At 38.1% G+C, this 20,827-nt stretch overlaps 1 protein-coding gene across 2 annotated transcripts in view; it reads left to right on the top strand.

Moving 5' to 3' along the window:
• PDHX (pyruvate dehydrogenase complex component X) overlaps positions 1–20,827 on the top strand; it is a 73,642-nt gene that overhangs the window by 39,856 nt on the left and 12,959 nt on the right. For both annotated transcript variants that reach the window (XM_082058444.1, XM_082058443.1), the window contains exons 6-9: positions 3,297–3,480; positions 4,997–5,144; positions 16,021–16,079; positions 18,465–18,623. In XM_082058444.1, the coding sequence (XP_081914570.1) occupies positions 3,297–3,480; positions 4,997–5,144; positions 16,021–16,079; positions 18,465–18,623 (550 nt within the window). The remainder of the gene's footprint in view (positions 1–3,296; positions 3,481–4,996; positions 5,145–16,020; positions 16,080–18,464; positions 18,624–20,827) is intronic.

The raw sequence follows: 20,827 nt of genomic DNA, 5'->3' as shown, positions 1-20,827 counted from the left end.
CAAGATTATTTCTTCCCAAATTTCTATCTTTAAATTCAATTCACTGTAAAACTTTTAACAGTAACAGGAGCTTTCACTTAGTAGCTTTCTCTGTCATAATCTACTCCCTTAGTAGGCTGGTACTTCATTTCTTTTATGTATCTGTGCAAGGCTGGATTACTGTTGTCTTCCTGCCTGTTTTTGTTTTATAGATTGTCAGCTTTTTTACTTTTAAGCAATATCTTCTGCTTTCTTCAGAAATGTACTAGGAAATCGATGTGTCAGTACAAAGTAACTCACAATTTCTCTCAAAGATTGCCCAGTGTTCCTAGTCATCAGCTCAGACACTGTTTGGGAGAGCTGAGTCAGAATTGCTGATTCTTTCAGGTTGCTTCTGCCCTTTCTTATAATTTTCACTAGTGATCTAGGGATTTATAAATGAAACCATAAAAAAGTGAGGAGGCTAGTTAGAAATAATAACTATGTTCTTCTGACGCTGTGTTCCTTCCATCTGTACCTTACTACCAGCTGTCACTGTGATTTGGGATCTTGGAGCTGCTCAAACATTTGCATTTTCAGCTTGCAAATAAGGCACAGCATACATATGTAGTGCTGGTTTTCCAGAGACTCATGTCATGCATATTTAATGAGTACAGATTTTTAGTGGGATCTATGCTGCATGCAATTTTTTAGCTGCCACCAGGGAGGAACGAGTTTCTCCTACAATGTTGATAGCGCAGTAAGTCGAATACCTAAAAGTTTCTAATATGTAATGTCCTCTGCTCACCTTTTTCCTTCTTCCAGAAAATCTATTAATTGAATAATCAGATGTTCAGGAGACAGAGCATTGGGACAATTTAGTAACAGTAACTGCCACTGGAGGAAGCTAGTGTTAATGTGTGCATCTCCTCTTGCACCGTCTGATCCTTAGTGATTTTTAGGTGTGTGTATAAACTCTACTTGTCCATTTCAAGCAAAGTATATTTTGAGCAAAAGTACTCGGTTTACTTTCACCATTGTTTGGATTTTGGCTAACATAAAGTGAAAAGACTACACACTTCTTTAGTAATGGTAAACTGAACTGTAACAGAGTTGCCAGTATTTGCATACTTCTAGTAATAACAGTTCAGTAGGCTACATCATTGTTTAATAAATGTTTACGAAGCTCTGGTATCTTTTCTATGGAGCAGACTGCTCTCTTTTATGTTTGTTACCTCTGTCTCATCTTTGTCCATTACCGTCCTGTATTGGTAGAGGTTTATAGAGTAGAAAGAGGTGTCCAACTCCCAGTTCTGATAAAGTATCTGTTTGCCTGACTTGTACTGAAATCTGTTTAATTTGACTTGCTTTGGTACCTCTTCCAAATTTATGTATATGCAGGCTCACAATCTTGCACCCATGACAGTCATAGCATTGCTGTACCTATTTTTTTAATTCACTTAAATCATGTGGAATTGGTAGGGGGAAAATTATTTTTATATGTAAGTATAACAAATATTTATATAATAAACAAAATATAAATATATATGAAATATTAGTTTATATATGTCTATTTTATAGATATATCTCATACTCATGCATGAGTTTCAAAAAGCCCTGAGTGAATCTTCTAATCTAAAAATAAGCTAAATTTTGGTAATATACTTTGCAGCTAACACACTAACAGCCACCAAAATTATAAAAGCATTTTGACTTGGCTACAATAGGTAGGACCATCAGTTTTTTTGTCATTTGCATGTTATGTGGAAGTAATTCTAAAGCATTTCTTTAGCTTTAAAATCTATAAGAAGCTATAGAAGCTTTATTTCAGGTATTATGTAATATAATGAGCAGATGGTCTATCTTATGACTGCCAAGTTAAAACCCTTAAGTGATTTTTTTTGTGGCTTCTAATATGTTAACTAGAGAAGTTGTATTATGTCATGGAATTACTTCTTTTTGTCTCAGATTATAATGGTAGGGGATGATTTTCGTTCAGTGAAATCTAACTTTTTCCCTGATACAGTATTTATGTTAGGTACTAAACACTTATTTTTAAAACAAATTTTGGCTAACATGTTAATTTGGGAAAACAAGTAACAGCTTTAATAACGAAAAACCTACGTGCCAAGCTCAGTTTAAAAAAAAACATATTGTTAATATTAATTTCCTAAAGTATGTATTAAAGCTAAAAATAAATGTAAGCAAGTCAGCAATCAGTAAAGACATCGTATAGAATATACAGAGCTTTACGGTTTTCAGTTCTTGGTTCTGGTGTGCTGCTTTGTTAGGAAGAACTAAGAACTCATATTTTTTGATATTTTTGTCTTTTCTACAGAAATTTAGTGATATACAAACTATTGACTCTCACTCAAGAATAGACTTACACTCAAGCAGTAATCTAATGAAGTTGCATAGCTTTGTTTTTTAGTATTTATGGCTTATGTTTTGAAAACATGGTATGGTTGTAAGTCTGATTTTTAACTTATTTTTCATTTCCTCTGCCAGTTTATGCAGTAAAATTTTGTATACATAAACTTTTGTGTACATGCTGTGGTGATATCATCATGAAGTGGTAGAGGTTTATCTAGAGTATATGATACAGATTTTTGTTATCATATATTGAGCATAAAGAGAGATCTGTTAATGGTACAGCTCTTCTAATAAGTTGCTAGTACAACAGTAATACCTGCAAGCCAGAAATTTTACTATAGCTCATTTCCCTTGCAATTGGCAGTGGTGGTGTAAATAGTCTTTTCTGTTTACCCTCATAGGTGCTATCTTTAGCATGTTACTTTATAAATACAATGAACCTAGGGTAGATGTGGTCTTATAGCTTAAAGATAGAAGTTTACTTATGTCTGTCATACTGTACCCATAAGAGGGAATTTTTGTGGTGGCAGCTATATCTGTGTAAAGACCCTGGGAGAATGCTTATAGAGCAGATGGGGTTCAGCCACACCTGGGACTGTTACATGTTACTCAGTTTTTGGCTTTGGTTCTCTAGTGTGGTGCTGTCTTTCAAATTGCCTATGAAGTATGGACTTGCGTACCATCTACGCCTGTTTGTGAACATTTCTGTTAGACAGATACAGAGAAATGAGTGATAAATTACTACTCATTTTTTTGTAAGCACTAATTAATTACATTAAATTTAAATGATTACAAATATAATGGGTGAAACAGTTTTTGAGACTTTATAGCCTGAGTAAGTATACTCTGGTGTCTTATTTAGAAGAATTGTTAGCACAATTCAGAAATTATCATGTACACTCACAGTTAGTGATGATGAATAATATGCTTCTCTAACACAAATGTTTTCTGTGTTTAATCACCAGGGATGCTCTCAAACTTCTGCAAGCGAAGCAGAAGGGCAAACGCAGTGAATTGAAACCTGTGGTTTCTCCAGCTCTTCCCCAGCCTACTGCAGTGCAGCTTTCTTCACAAGCAACAGCTATGGCTTCTGCTTATCCAAGGCCAGCGGTTCCACCAGTTTCCACACCAGGACAACCTGCTGCACTGGTAATGTTTCTGTTAAGTCCTCAACATCGCTACAGCTAAATATTGCCGTGGCTACTTAAGAGGCTATATGAGATTTCCAGAACTGGAGAGATGAAGGAAACTAAGGCCACCAAGATGCCAAGGCCAGGCACATGCATTTTTCAGTATGTTTGAATGATTCTGGAGCAGTGTAATTCAAACTGCAGAGCTCTTGGAACTATGCACACTACTTTGTGTAACTTGCAAATTGAAGCCATGAGACAATTTACAATGTGAGCCTTGGAAGGGGAAAGTCAGAGAGGCAGCAGTTTTATTTCAGTCCCCAAACATGAAGATGGCACTAGTTTAGAAATCAATAATACACCTCAATCCCTGCAGGATCAGTATGTCATTGTGTATTTCCAAACTTGGAGAAACTTGTATCCTGACTTAATTTTGCTGTACTTCATTGTACTGTACTTCACTTTCCTGCAGTATATGTAAATATCCATTGATGAGTTGTCAGGAAGCGAGGAAAGAAAGGCTTAGTGGTTGCTTTGAAGAGTAATGTTGCAAACTCTATCACCTAAATACAGTTTCTGTTAAAAATGTTAGAAATACCTATGCTGAAATGCACATTAGTAGAAATTGAAAAGCTTTTGTGAAAAATGCGGGGAAAAATCTTTCTGACTTTAGAACAAAATTTGAATCTTCAGAGGCTGAAGTTTACAGTGTAGCTACAGTTCATAACAATCAGAAAATGCTGCTCTTTTTTACCCTGTGCAAAGAACTAAATGAAGCACAGAAAGCTCAAACTTGGATATTTTTCTACTACAGGAAAAATGTTATATGATTGCAGCAGAACACACATATTGCAATTTGTTGTGTGTTGACTATTACTCAATATGTAGCATACGTGTAACAGATGAGGTATACAAAATAATACTGTACTGAATCACTTATTTTCTTGCTTTCTGTAGTCACTGATATTTCAAGTGATTGCTTGAGAGTTGACTTACCTCTATGAAGAAGCTGGGAAAACTTCTACATTGAAACTTTACTGAATATATCTGGAAGGAAAGAGGAGAGTAACAAAAGAGATGCAGTAAAGCCTGTCTTAAGGAACCACTAAGGGAACTGAAAAAGCAGTAGCTTACTGAGGAAATATTTTATTACAATTTAAATAGAACAAAACATATTCTGAGCAGTATGCCAAGTCTGACAGATGGAACAGTGCTTATATACTCTGGCTGGGAATTAGTGCTAGAATATTTGGAATTTTTTAAGCAGTCTGTTAGGACAGTAGGATTAATTCTATACTGTAAAGTGAAACTATTCGGTAAAACCTGTTGATCCAGGTTAAGTGGAATCGACTGGAACGCTCAGTGGTTTTAATCATTAATTTCAGTAGTTGGAACATGTCATGTTTTGGTATGTAGGGGATATTTGAAGTGAGCAGGAGTTAGGGATAACACATCAGTGCTGGAGTCCTGTTTCATCAAAGGGGAAGTATGTTTGCGCTCTTGATATTTAATATGCCACATATGATTTCTTTCAGGGCACATTCACAGAAATCCCAGCTAGCAACATCCGAAGAGTTATTGCTAAGAGATTAACAGAATCTAAAACTACTATACCTCATGCATATGCTGCTGCTGACTGTGACATCGATGCTATTTTGAAATTAAGAAAACAATTGGCCAAAGGTTAGTGATGAAACCGATTTACTGTAACATGGTACTAATGCATAGTTTGTCTGGTTTACATAATCGTACCCAGGTGGTGTAGATTTTTGTAGAGGCAGAACACTGTATACAAATAATCTTTTTCAGTATCCTGTATGTTGGACTCAAGCTGTAGTTATTTAGAAAAATTTCTTGAGATTTAAGGTCCTAATAAAAGATTGCCTTGGTTTTGCTAAAACTGTTTTGGTTTTTGCTAAAAATCAGCTGAGTATACTGTGCAATAGGAAATTTTAATAGTTTCAAAATTAACTATGGAGACTAGAGTGTTCTTTCCAAAATCTCAGTCCAACAAAGTATACGTCACATACATTTAAAAAAACAAGAGAATTTTTCAATAGAACACTCTCCAGACAGGTACTTCATTTTCATGCGAAGTATCACAAAGTGGTTTTTGCTGGGTTTCTTCTTGTTTAAGGAATTCTACTTAATGGGGTAAAAAAAATGAAAGACAATTTTTATTACTTTAACAGCATAATATTCTTAATTTAAATACATTCTATTATAATTTGAAATATTTGGTCAATATACTGATTTTAATGTTGTCTAGAGAAAGTGTCCTATGTTCCATAGTTTGTGAAGGTATTAAACCAAAAACTGTGGAAACTCTTTAGGAAAGCGTTGTTTTATATTAGTTAGTTCTTGCAATTGTCTGCAGTTAGTAGTATTTTTTTCTTTTTTTCTCTTTTCCCTTTTGGTCCCTTTTGCCTTGTTTAGTATTCTGTAAAGAGGACACCAGTACAGCATTTATAAGTACCAATATGGAAACAAATGTTTTTGTAAAGCTTTGACACCTGTAAATTAATTTGATCAAGCCAGATTTGCGACTAGGTTGGTTAGACTTGTACTAATCTAGGGCAATTTGCTCTTCTGTAGAGAAATTTCTAAAAATTTTATCTTTTGACTTAGAGATATTTAAGCCCAAGGAAAAAAATATTTTGTAATGTTTCATTTTTTCTGTCACGCTTACAAGACTATTTTCCATTAAATACGTGTCTTGAACAAGAATTTAAAGGACTGTAAAGAAATAAGATCAGAGAGAGAATTGCTGAGCGGTTGGAAATATAAAACTGTGTTTCTCTCAGCAAGGTCATGTTTCTGTCACCAATCTGGTAAGCTGTGGAAAAAAAAATGAATGAGTTCGCTGTGCTTTTTCAGTCACATCTTCCATCTTCACTTATCTCCTACACTACTTGCAGAAGCTATAGATTTTTGGAGATATTTTTCTTCACAGAAAAGTTATTTTAAAGAGTTGGAAACCTGTGCTGCATGTTTCTGCCTCTGTAATATCTTCTTTCACTCTGATGCCAAAACTCGAGTTATTTTAAAAAGTTCTAGTCCACTGATATATTTCAGTATCAGACCTGTAGAACAGTTATACAAATACAATTGAAGTGATATTGCAAAGTAGGAAGCAGTGGCTGACAGGAAGGTAGACAGGCCTGGGTAGGGGGCAATGTCTGCTTCCAGTTTCCTGCTTGTCCATGGAGCTCCAACTAATTCTGATACATTGAGAAATGAGGTTTGGTTGCAGCTGTCCAGGAGGAGTAGCCTTCTCAGGAAATCAGTCTCATTTTAAGGCAGAACTTGATAAATTATTCAAGATCATGTAGTATGATTGTCCACAGTACCTGCAAGTGATTATTCTGGTCTTAAGTTTCTATAAAGTGTGGAATATTCTTCACAAAGAATAATATTTACTTAAAGTGTCTGAGGTTAGCAATATTATTTGTTGAACTGACAGTATATTGCCTTTACCTAAAATGGTGTGATATCTGTTGCATTTTATCTGCTGGAAATCAGTTGAGATCAGTTGATGTCTACTTTATCAGTTATAGCCAAACTAATTATGCATAGCTTTTAAAACCAGTTTTAATTCTTTTAGAGGAGAGATCCCTTTTCAAATCAAGTTAGGAAAATATTGATTGTTGTTTCTTTTGATAGTTTTAACTAATTATGCTGGTGAAAGAATAATTTATTTGTTTATGTTTGGGTAGTATTCAAGGCACATGGATTAATCTCTGCCACTTCATAAATTTAATTTTCATTCATCATTCATTCATTTTTACTAAACTTCATTTTCCACACTGTTCAGGCTGCATAAGCAAGTAGTGAAGGAGACATGTACACGTACACTTCAAAGCCTGGTACTAAGTCTGTTACTTGGGTAAAAAATTCACAGTATCACAGTATCACAGTAAGTTTGGGATTGGAAGGGACCTCAAAAGATCATCTAGTCCAATCCCCCTGCTGGAGCAGGAACACCTAGGTGAGGTCGCACAGGAACATGTCCAGGCGGGTTTTGAATGTCTCCAGAGAAGGAGACTCCACAACTTCCCTGGGCAGCCTGTTCCAGTGCTCTGTCACCCTCACTGAGAAGAAGTTTTTTCTCAAATTTAAGTGGAACCTCTTGTGTTCCAGCTTGATCCCATTACCCCTTGTCCTATCATTGTTTGCCACCGAGAAGAGCCTGGCTCCATCCCCATGGCACTCACCCTTTATATATTTATAAACATTAATAAGGTCCCCCCTTAGTCTCCTCTTCTCCAAACTAAAGAGACCCAGCTCCCTCAGCCTTTCTTCATAAGGGAGGTGCTCCACTCCCTTAATCATCTTCGTTGCCCTACGCTGGACCCTCTCCAGCAGTTCCCTGTCCTTCCTGAACTGAGGGGCCCAGAACTGGACACAATATTCCAGATGTGGTCTCACCAGGGTGGAGTAGAGGGGAAGGAGGACCTCTCTCGATCTACTAACCACCCCCCTTCTAATACACCCCAGGATGCCATTGGCTTTCCTGGCCACAAGGGCACAGTGCTGGCTCATGGTCATCCTGTTGTCCACCAGGACCCCCAGGTCCCTTTCCCCTACACTGCTCTCTAATATGTAATCTCCCAACCTATACTGGAACCTGGGGTTGTTCCTGCCCAGATGCAGGACTCTACACTTGCCCTTGTTAAATTTCATTAGGTTATTCCCCGCCCAACTCTCCAGCCTGTCCAGGTCCCGCTGGATGGCAGCACAGCCCTCCGACGTGTCAGCCACTCCTCCCAGCTTAGTGTCATCAGCAAACTTGCTGATAGTACACTCAATTCCCTCGTCCAAGTCGTTAATGAATATATTGAATAATATTGGCCCCAGCACTGACCCCTGAGGCACTCCACTAGATACTGGCCTCCAACTAGACTCCGCACCATTGACTACCACTCTCTGGCTTCTCTCCCTAAGCCAGTTTGCAACCCACCTCACTACTCTATTGTCTAGACCACACCTCCTCAACTTAGCTGTGAGGATGCTGTGGGAGACTGTGTCAAAGGCTTTACTGAAGTCAAGGTAGACCACATCCACCGCTCTGCCATCATCCATCCACCTTGTTACATTCTCATAAAAGGCTATGAGGTTGGTCAAGCATGACCTACCCTTGGTAAAGCCATGCTGACTGCCCCTAATAACCCTCTTATCCTTGATATGCCTTGAGATGGCACCAAGGACAAGCTGTTCCGTTACTTTCCCAGGGACAGAGGTGAGGCTGACCGGTCTATAATTACCCGGGTCCTCCTTCTTGCCCTTTTTGAAGACTGGAGTGACATTTGCTTTCCTCCAATCCTCGGGCACCTCTCCCGTTTCCCAAGACTTCGCAAAGATGATGGAGAGCGGTCCAGCAATGACTTCAGCCAGCTCCCTCAGCACCCGCGGATGCATCCCATCTGGACCCATGGATTTATGAATGTCCAGACTATTTAATTGCTCCCTAACCCAGTCCTCATCGACTAAAGCAAACTCCTCCATTGACCTGGCTTTGTCCAGGGTCTCAGGGGTACAGGGCTCCCCAGGACAGCCTCCAGCAGAGCAGATAGAGACAAAGAAGGCATTCAGTAATTCTGCCTTCTCTGTATCTTCTGCCACCAGGGCACCCACCCCATTCATCAGTGGGCCTACATTGCCTCTGGTATTAGTTTTATCTGCTATGTATTTGAAAAAGTTCTTTTTGCTGTCCTTGACCCCTCTCGCCAGCTGTAATTCTAAGGAAGCCTTGGCTATCCTAGCTGCCTTCCTACATCCTCTAACAGCAGCCTTATATTCCTTTCAAGTGGCCAGCCCCTGCTTCCATGACCTGTAAACTCTCCTCTTCTGCTTGAGCATACCCAACAGCTCCCTATTCAACCACCTAGGCCTCCTGGCTCCCTTCCTTGACTTCCTTCTGAAAGACCATCATTTTATAATTAGGAGAAACAGTATTTCTTGAAAGTAAAAATGAGGAGGAAATAGGAAGGAAGGAAATAGGAAGGAAGAAAGGTGTCAGCTCATAGCTCTGGAGTTGAGAGGGTGAATTTGATGGGTCTCACAATTAGTTTTTGAGCTCTATTCTAGAGACTGGTCCTCCTGAGGTGTGGTTCTGTCAAACTGTGGTAGCTAAGCAATGCTTTAGAGAAACCTTAATTGACAGGCCAAAGTTTTTTCTTTAATATGTAATTGGAAATACAGTTTTTAAATCAATACGATTTGTGAAAATAAAGCTTGTTTTTTTCATTTCAAGCTTAACTTGTAATTGAAATTAATTAAAGCAAATCTGAAAGAAAACATGGTTTTGCAGAAGCAATGAGTCCATATAGTGTTTCAGGTGATCTTTTGGCATATCTGCAACTTGAAATGTATTTCAGCATCCTAGAGGTAGAAGATTCAGTTTGGACTGATGTCAAATAAGAGAAGAAAGGCCTTTTTTTTTTTTTTTCTAGCTAGCAATAAGCAGTAATAAAACAGTTTCTGTTTTTGTGAATAGATAAACTATTGTCACATCCCTTTTCAGTTCTTGAAAGAAAAGAACTGAATACCAAACCTTGAAAAATGGATTGGAAAGATTCATTGAAAAGGCATTTGTACAAATGCACAGGGAGGTAAGAGTTGACATTTCTTGGTATCCCAGTGACACTTACACTTCCATTTGCCAGTTTATTCTTAGGTGTGAAGTAGTTCATTGCACAATGTGCATTAAATAACTTCTCGGTAATAAATTATTTGGTAGAGAGGAAAACATGGTTTTTCTATCACTTAGGACAAAACTGTCAGTTTTAAGTCAATGAAACATAGGCTCCAAAGTCACATAAGTACTTCTGACACATTGTGATCTGGTAATCTTAAAGTAATATTTTTATTACTGCAGTTTTGGGTGATGATCCACAATTAGTTCTTCTTCAAGCGAATGACAAAATCTTTCAAGTGATTTGACCAAATCATTCTTTGTGCTGTTCACCTGTCTTTATTTTTCTTGTTTGTTTGGTGAGGTTTTTCTAGCATGATGAAGGAGAATAGCAGTAGAACAAGTGTTGAAAGATATATTTAGACCTTATAGATTTTGTGGAGTGGGTTTTGTTGTTTGTTTGCTTTCCAAAAAAATAGTCTTGTAGTTGCCCTAGACAGGGTGCCTAGGTCTTCAGAAGCTTTCTTGATCCTATCTGTAAATGTTTTGTATCATGAGACCAACATAACTCTGCGTTATGTCAGCTGGGCAGAGAATGGATTAAGAGCAGCCCTGAGGAGAACAACTTGGGGATGTTGGTTGATGAGAAGCTCAACATGACCTGTCAATGTGCAGCTGCAGCTCAGAAAGCCAACTTTATCCTGGGCTGCATCAACTGTATCCTGGCCACCCGGCTGAGGTCGAGGGAGGTGATTTTCCCACTCTACTCCATGCTTGTGAGACCCCACCAAGAGTGCTGGTGTTCAGCTCTTGGGTCTCCAACATAAGAGGGATATGGACCTGTTGGAGTGAGTCCAGAGCATGACCACAAAGATGATATGGGGTCTAGAGCGCCTCTTCTATGAAGACAGGATGAGAGAGTTGAAGTTGTCCAGCCTGGAGAAGCATCCAGTACCTAAAGGAGACCTACAGGAAAGCTGGAGAGGGACTTTGTAAAAAGGTGTGTAGTGACAGAACAAGGAGTAATGGCTTTAAAGTGAATGAGGGTAGATTTAGATTAGATATAAGGAAGAAATACTCATTGTGAGCGTGGTGAGGCACTGGAACAGTCTGCCCAGAAAAGTTGTGGATGCCTTGTCCTTGGAAGCATTCAAGGCAAGGTTGGCTGGGGCTTTGAACAACCTGATCTAGTGGAAGGGGGCTTGGAACTAGATGATCTTTAAAGTCCCTTCCAACTCGTTGTACCATTCTATGATTCTGTGATACCTCAAATGAGTAATTTTCCTATCTTCAAGGAGAGGCAGGCTTATTAGCAATCCAGTATTCACTCTGTATGATTCCAGATATAGCTGTAGATAGGTGCGTTTTTTTTCTTGTTGCCCTACCCCCCAGAATGATATTATAGTTTTTATATGTGGCATCTCTCCCAGCTTAAATCTTTAGGAGGGTTCCCCCACTTGGGTCATCTAGCTGCTAGTGCTCAACAGAAGGAGTTTGATTTACTGAAAACCATGCCTCTGAGGCAAGGTTAAAAATCAGCTTTGTTGTTATCACAGTGCAGCATCAAAAAGTATTTTCAAGGTACAAGTTAAATTTCTTTACATGTATGGATGTGTAAAAAAAGGGGTTTTCAAGAATAACCTGATGAAGTTATCCTTGAAAGGTTCTGTAGACAGAGGCACCAGCTAGGTTTTAGAAAAGTGTAAGTTTTCCTGTGGTAATATGGCTGTCTAACAAAGGAGTTACTACTCTTCATTCTCTCCTTCACCCTTGCTTTTGTTGATATAACAAATTATCTGCTTGCAGACAGGTATTTCTAGAAAGTTAGACTGTTTTGTTTTTCCTGGGGGTATCTCAATATTCCACAAAATCCAGAAAAATACATATATTTCACAAATCCATGGGCCTGGATGGGATGCACTCATGAGTGCTGAGAGAGCTGGCGGATGTTATTGCTAAGCCACTCTCCGTAGTCTTTGAAAGGTCATGGAGAACAGGAGCGGTGCTTGAGGACTGGAAGAAGGCCAGCGTCACTCCAGTCTTCAAAAAGGGCAAGAAGGATGACCCAGGAAACTACAGGCCAGTTAGCCTCATCTCCGTCTCTGGAAAGCTGATGGAACAACTCATTGTATATGTCATCTCAAAACATGTGGAGGAAAATGAGGTTATCAGGAGTAGTCAACATGGATTCACCAAGGGGAAATCATATTTGACTAACCTGATAGCATTCTGTGATGGCATTACTGTCTCGGTATGTGCGAGATTTGAGGGATTTTCTTGAAGTTAATGTGTGGATAGGTTTCTATTAGGTGGGGATTTGTTATCAAACTAGCCAGGCCCACAGGAATTTCAAGGCCACCTCGTCCAGCTGAAAATAGGATCTGCTCTGGGAGTGGGGCAGTTTGGCAGCTGCAGGGCAACAACACGACGTAAATCAACAGACCTATTAGCAGTGAGACTCAAGTGCATGGACAGCTCGTGAACATAGACAATATCCAATCAGTTAATGCATGCTTGGAGTGTGGACGCATAATCAGGAAGTAACTGCATAGATAAGGAGGCTTGTTTCTGTAATAAATTGGCTTCGCTTGAATTCATATTGGATTGTGTGGAGTCCATGATAATTCACCCTCACATGGGTAGATGAGGGGAGAGCAGTGGATGTTGTCTACCTTGACTTCAGTAAGGCTTTTGATACTTTATCTCACAACATCATCATAGGTAAACTTAGGAAGTGAGAGTTGGGTGAGTGCATGGTGAGATGGATTGAGAACTGGCTGGATGGCAAGGTTCAGAGGGTTGTGATCAATGATGCAGAGTCTAATTGGAGGCCTGTAGCTAGTGGTGTTGCCCAGGGGTCAGTATTGGCTCCAGTCCTGTTCAACCTGTTCATTAATGACCTGGATGAAGAGACTGAGTGCACCCTCAGCAAGTTTGCTGATGATACCAAGCTGGGTGGAAGGGCTGACACACCAGAAGGCTGTGCTGCCATTCAGCAAGACCTGAACATGCTGGAGGACTGGGAAGAGAAAAACCTGATGAAATTTAACAAGGGCAAGTGTAGGGTCCTGCACCTGGGGGGAAATAACCCCAGGCACCAGTACAGGTTAGGGTTTGACCTGCTGGAAAGCAGCATTGTGGAGTCCTGCCTGACAACAGGTTGACCATGAGCCAGCAATGTGCCCTTGTGGCCAAGAAGGCCAATGGTATCCTGGAGTGCGTTAGGAAGAGTGTGACCAGCAGGTCAAGGAGGGTTATCCTCCCCCCCTACTCTGCCCTGGTGATGCCACATCTGGAGTACTGCATCCAGTCCTGGGCTCCCCAGGTCAAGAAAGAAAAGGAGCTACTGGAGAGAGTCCAGCAGAGATCTACAAAGATGATTAGAAGTCTGGAGCATCTTTCTTGTGAGGATAGACAGAGAGAGCTGGGTCTCTTCATCCTGGAGAAGGCTGAGAGGGGATCTTATCAATGCTTATAAATATCTGAAGGGTGGTTGTCAAGAGGATGAGACCAGACTCTTTTCAGTGGTGCCCAACAATAGGATGAGGTGCATTGGGCACAGACTGAAATGTAGGAGGTTCCATCTGAATATGAGGATAATGGTCTTTACTTTGAGTGACAGAGCACTGGAACAGGCTTCCCAGAGAGTTTGTAGAGTCTTTTTTTGCTGGAGACCTTCAAAACCTGCCTGGATGCATTTTTGTGCTACCTGCTTTAGGTGAGCCTGCTGTAGCAAGTGAGTTAGGCTAGATGATCTCCAGAGGTCACTCCCAACCCCGACCATTCTGATTCTGTGATGTCTCCTTAAGTGGCATTATAGCACATGGCCTCCAGGAGTGCTAGAGTACTTCATAGTCACTTGCTGTTACTGAGGCTTTATCCTGTGAGTCAGTTTTCTCTCAGCTTAGTGTCACGGAGCTGTACTCGTAAGAACTAGAATGCTGATGTTGGAGGGCTACTGTGTACTGGTGATTAGCCCACACTTGTTTATCCATTTGTGAGGTTCTACATTAAATTAGACTGCCATATTCAGTTTTTCTACATGATGCTACAGGAGCTGTTTCTCCTTTTCTTGGAGTTTTGCATGACTACTTTATAGTGAAAGAGTGTCCAGGTCATTTTTCTACATGATTTTATTTTAAAATGGTATCTTATCACAAGTTAATGTCAAAGGCAATTTGTGATGTTGATATTTTCTTTAAATAGCAGCAGGTCATAAGACACAAAGTAAAAAATTGTCTTAAGAATGCTCACCTAAATTTTTTCACATCTCTCTTGCTGCTATGGATTCTTAATTAATATTTTTTTTAAAATGTAGGAGTGGAAAAGAGGCATATGTCTTAGCATACAATTGAATTACAGAGGTGGTACTGGTGGATTTTTTTCTGATGGAAATAATGGTGGTTTCTACTGCATGATGAGATGTAATGTGGAAGTTTTATGCAGCATTCCCTGCTGTCAAATTCTTTGTTTTAGGGGTAATGTATAGCAATTATCCCTACTATAAACTTCAGTGACTGAGGGTAAAATATTATCAGACTTATTTCATTTAACCATACTCCTGTATTTTCACTGCATTCCTGTCCCCTAGTGGAAAGTGACATTTTTGCCAAGAATTAGTGCTATAAATCAAGATATAAAATACCAAATATATTTTATGATCAAGATATGGATTTGTCTGTGAAATTCTGTCAATGCAACATGGTACTCGCAGATCCCATTGTATTACACAAGAATTTTGTTTATCTTAGACGTAGATTGCTAATCATGGCAAATGTTGCAGGTTCATTATGTGGTAAGTGGATACTTGGCTCATTCCTCCAAATTTCTGATCACTTAGGAATACTTCACTTAATGTAACTGTCTGTAAATAACTTTCCCTTTACAAAAGCTTTTCTAAAGGTACATGTATTACATGCTGTAAACTAGGCTTGAAAATGAAGTAGTTTTGCTTCTTTGCTGTTCAATTGACAGCGGTGATGATGGTAGCAGAGTAACTTTTTTTTTTTTTTTTTTTTTTTAACTGTGAGAATGATGCATTTAATATTGTGTAAATATTATGTGTCTTCAGGATAATCTTTTATCAACTGTGGCATATTTTGCATTGTATCGATAGTCTTTGCTTCTGCTACCAGTAGCTCAGTTTCCTAAAACCTGGAAAAAAATAATGCAGAGCATACATGGCCATTGTTTCTATACCTCCTTTCTCCCAAGCTTTTGAGGAAAGGAAGCAAATATGCTAAGTGTTATGCAGTATTTCTAAGCCTCACATTAAAAAAAGTCCAGTCCTCTCAAGGTGCTTCTGGCTAATGCTGTCTTTTGTGGTGTGTAGCTTTGCTTTTATTTTAACAATATTTGACTCCCAGATTATTTTGCAGCCTGCTTTGGAATATATTGTTAACCCATTTTAAGAATTGACAGATGACTTCACCTTGCTGATTCTTACATTATAACGCCCCAAAGGTTACTGGAGAGTAACATACTTCTGATTTATAGCTGAATAAAAAGTTGATCTCTGCAATTATTCCAGTTAATTCATCACACTACATAACTAATAGTAGTCTCCAGTATTGTCTCTGTATATTTAGATCTTGCAATAGATTTCTACATAGACAATAAATATGTAAAGCATAAAACACATATGGGCTGCTACTTATAAGAATGAGTAGAATACTAAAGTTTAACCTTCTATTAACAGCTAGCAAGAACATCTCTGCTCAGGAGGCTTTTCCTTGATGATACTCCTTTTGTCCCAAGAGGGAGAAAAGTTTTCTTGCTCTTATGATTGTAGTTTGAAGATGAGTTACTTTCTGGCAGTGTTTCAAAGAAGCAAATCTGCTGAATCACTGGAATCTCATCATCATGTAAGTGCTGATAAACAAATCTTATGAGCAATGATTGTTGTCTTCTTTTTTCTTTTTGCAGATGACATTAAAGTATCTGTAAATGATTTTATTATCAAGGCAACTGCTGTTACTCTGAAGGTAAGTGAATAATTGGCTTAAGAAAAATACATTTTATAGTAAACTTCCAAGGAGACAAGAGAAGTATTTTGTGAGCCTATATGGAGATATGAATGTGATCATAGCAAAGTTTGTAATCCTTTATCCTCATAATTTTAGCCGACACTTACAATACAGAATTTGAATCTTGAACTTAAGGATTAGATAGATCTATGTTGTGAACATAACAAAGTCATCAGTAGCATGTCATTTTTAGCTTGCTTAAAGGAAATTCAGGAGATAAACAGAGTGAACGATAATGCATACAGCTTTGTAAAATCAATGCATCTTTGATTATAGGTGAGTTGGTGTTGCAGGTCTGATTCTGAGAAGCTGGAGTTCTTGTGCACTGAGTTTGAAGAAATTTGAGGTGTTTTGTTGTCTGGGTTTTTGTTTGATTGTTTTTAATGGGATGTTAGTATAGTGTTTAAATGGAAGTAGTCTTTAAACTATTCTGTCCTGTCTTATTGCTTTGTTACAAATCTATGCTAGCATTTGTTTTACTTTAAAATAATACATTAAAAAAAAAAGAAAGATTTAACTCAGTATACCAAGAAATATGTTCATGATCAAGCTCGTGTCTCAACTATTTTCTGTCAGTGTTTCAGGAAAATACTTCCACCTGTTCCTCCCCACCCCAAAATTCAGTGGTGTGAACACATTTGCAAGTTTAAATTCAAAGTGGCTTTGTTGGCTCTTTTCTGGGCACTCACCAAATCATACTTTGTTAATATTTTCTTCCTAAACAATGCAAGACACACTCTTCTAACTTGAATGAACAGACAGTGACTAATTTGACACTTGGTAATTGGTTGGCAAACACCTTAAGATAGTGCTTGTATCAGTTCTTTAACATGCTAAACTTCTCCTTCATAGGATCACAACTCCAAGTATAAATTCTAGTTTTCATCTTGGTCTTGCAATTTAACAGCCAGATGTCTGTGAATGTGCCAGTGGGCTCACCGGATTATAGCCAATTAGAACAATTCTGGTGGCTTTCTGAAACAAGGAAGGAGGAGTAAGGCTGGAGGAAGAAATTAAAAGCTTTCCAGGCTGATATCCACAAGTAATTTGGCTTAGTAACAACAGCTGCTATAGCAGCCATCCTTTAAAAATAAAGTGTCTTTCATCGTGGAAGTAATGGATGAAATAGTATTGTCTGGTTTGCATCAAAATTAAGACTATTCTAATCCTGTCGAGCTTGATAGGAGAAACTCCTTGTCCCTACCATCTCTTTTGGATACCTTATATAGAGTCATACTTGCACAATACCCATTTGGAGGCACATTACAACTGTGTGTACAGTGTGACTTTCCTGAAGTTTATTTAACTTGCAAAGAGGAATAGTACCTTTTTTTTTTACTTTTTTTTTTTTCCCCTATACATTCTGGCATTGAAGAGTAGGAACTGAGAGTACCGTTACACCTCTTCTTCTAGGAGTGGAGATAGATAAATAGTTAGTATAGTTAGTTAGTTAGAGATAGATAGTGGAATTAGTTTATGTAGAGGTAATGTATCCCTCTCATAGTTTCTTCTGGAATACACTCTCCAATATGAAGTCAATTTTCTAATTCTTAATTTCATTTAAGTTCACTAAATACCGATCTTGGATTTATTGGAAATAATACCTTGGCAGTATCTATGACCAGTTACGTGAGACTTCATCTATATGTTGTAGTTTTTTGGAGGGGTGAGGGTGGGTTGGTTGGTTTGGTGGGTTTTTTGTTTATTTTTTTATGTGCGGGGTGTTTGGGCTTAATATGGTAAAATCAAAAGCCTCATTGAAAAGTAAACATTATCTCAATTTTAATTAAGTCCACACACAAAAAAAGCCACTGATGCATTTTAGGAGAACTTCATCTGAATAACAATGAGTGTACCTGCAGGATACTCTATTTGTAGCTTCCTTTGTTGAGAGCCAGGCTTGACACAAATGGAAAATAACACATGAGTGTAGTAGGATGTCCATTTCCATGCTTCTTAAGTCAGTATCCTGTGCTTTATTTTGGGGTAGAAATGGCACTGCTTTGTGTCTTTGCATGCTGGGCATCCGTAAAATGGTATCAATGACTCCTGAAGGAATTTGTTGGCTTTTGTTAATTTTTTTTTTTTTCCAGGAACTTAAATAAAATAAAATAAATGCAAGTTAATCATGTACATCTATTCTTAGATTTTTTTTTTCTTGCTCATGGCATTTCTGATGACAGATGTGACCTTTTCTTTTGCCTTCTTTTATAGACAGAACTCTGTGATTCTCTAATTAATTTGGTGAATGCCTGTATGTAGCCATGTGTTTTAAAGGAATTTCCTTGATAATTGATTGCACCATTATTCTTTTAACAGCTCTCTTTTTTTACTGTCTCCTAGCAAATGCCAGATGTGAATGTAATCTGCAATGGAGAAGTCTGCAGGCAGCTGCAATCCATTGACATTTCTATTGCTGTGGCAACAGACCGAGGTCTCATTACACCAATCATAAAAGATGTTGCTGCCAAAGGAATAAAAGAAATTGCCGCCTCTGCAAAGGTAGGTCTTAAATGTACAGTAGGCTGAAGAATAGAGTAACTGTATATTTTTTGTGTAGCAGAAAACATAGCATGACCCAGATACACATCAGTAGTAACAAAGACAGTTTCAAAATGGTTCTAAAGCAGTCTCAGCATTCCTTAGACTTCAAAATTAGTAATAATTTTGCTACTTTTTTCATTTTTAATTAACAACTTAGTCATCATGTTATTTAGTTGAATACTAGCTAGAAAAAATAAACATGTACAGACTTCTGCCATTTGACATAATTGTATTTCTTTAATCCTCATGAGAAGCTAGATAATGTTAATTTCTTTAGTATTTCCAGTCTTTAGGTTTGAGATTTTGTTTGCTTGGGATGTTTTTTTCCTCCTTTCCCAGAAATTTGCTTGTAGCTGCTTGTGTTACTCTATTTACAGTTATTTTATGGCACTTGTTTCTGTTTGCGTGTTTTTTTAAATGTGGTTGAGACTGTCACCTGACTGGTAACATTAAATTCCTCAGATTAATGAGCATTATTTTGCATAGACCAGGTGCGAGTTAGTGACTTGAATCTGTGGCAGTTGTTGCCAGCCATAGAAGTAGTATTTTGTGGCAGGCAAAAATACAATAAGTGATGAAATCCCCCAACACAAGCGTTTTTTTGTAATTTAATGAGTGCTAATCAAAGGCCTACAGTATCTGAGGAATGCATGGAAGTAGCTGCTAGGGCATAAAACTGTCCCCAAAACAGACACAAGCTGCACTTTGTAAATTTTTGTCTTTTACCAAAAAATCCAGAAATCCTAATAGTCTCTGTTGGAAGAGGCGAGCAAACAACAAAGTTGTAGCAGAAAAAGGCATTAAGTGTCATGCCACAAAACATTCATAATTGGGTGTTTTTAAGATATTTCCAGTCCATATTGCTTACTTAATGTTTAATTTGTTGTGAAAGGAAGTCCTTTCACTGATACAATAGCCAGCCAAGGAGGAAGGTCAGCTGAGGTTGTTACATTATTCTGTGATAGAAGAATTATGAGAAGTGAAGTATAGGTCCTGCTTTCATTATAATCTCTATACATCTGATACTGTGATGCAGTATTACAAACCTCTCTTACCATAAACTACTGTGTCCTACAGTTCCCATGATGGGAATGTACGCTTGCATTATGTTTACCAGGGCTATGATAAGTAAGCATTCCTGTTTCATTTCAAATTGAATGTGTGTAACATAGGTCACACTATGGAAGTCATTTGGTCAGGTAGATTGCAGGTGTCTACACCAACATAATTTTATTTTTCAACTTCTTCATTGAATTATTGAAATACATATGTGCCTGACATGCACATGTGGGAGGCACAAACTAAAACTTCAGCTGTTTCTTTACCAGTCTTCCTGTAGTTTGGCACGTGTGTTCTTTGTGTAGACAGGTTATATGTCCCTTTCTGCTGCATGTTTATTTTAATTTCTTTCTAGGTCATAAGCATCTTAGCACCATATTTTCATCATTCAATTGCACATACGCATGCTGTTCCCGTGGCTGTTGTGTATGGTTCACTAATTATTCAGATATGAATAAAAGCCTAAAATAAAATTTAGTATATCCTTTTAACTTTTAAATTCATAATAAGGGTGTCAAAGTTTTGCAAAACTTGGTGTAATCTTGAATTATTTAGTGGGTGATTCATTAGAATGAGACTCTCTTAAACTTCTTGGTGTTTATTTTTAAGCTGAAGTTATTGCAGTTCTTAAACTACAGTGGCATTTCAGAACCATTGCCTTGAAAATGTCTAGAAATGTATGAAGGGAGGACAGTTGTTCACCATGACCAAAAGAGTTAGATTTATAACACGAAAAGGGATTAATCCATGTCACAACTCTAACTACTAATCAACTCATTATCAGTGTTGAAGTTTATCTTGCAATGACTTACCTCCACCCACAAGCAAACAAAAAGAAGTCAATTCAATCATAGTTTCCACTTATTTCCTCTGGTCCTTGAAGGCAGGGGTGAGATTTCATAGAAATTACCTCATGATATACTGAATTGAGTGACCGGATATTCATAGAACACATGTAGAAAATCCCTGGAGAGCAGAACAGGCATTTTCTGGAAAGCGATCTAGAAAATATATATATAGATATGAAAAATTATTTTTTTTTGGGGGGGGGAGGGAGGGGGCAAAGGTCAATTGTTAGAACCTGGAAAAATCCTAGAAAACAG

This window comes from Streptopelia decaocto (assembly GCF_964273445.1).
Source record: "Streptopelia decaocto genome assembly, chromosome: 7".
Lineage (NCBI taxonomy): Eukaryota > Metazoa > Chordata > Aves > Columbiformes > Columbidae > Streptopelia > Streptopelia decaocto.
This window is presented reverse-complemented; position numbering and strand designations above follow the sequence as displayed.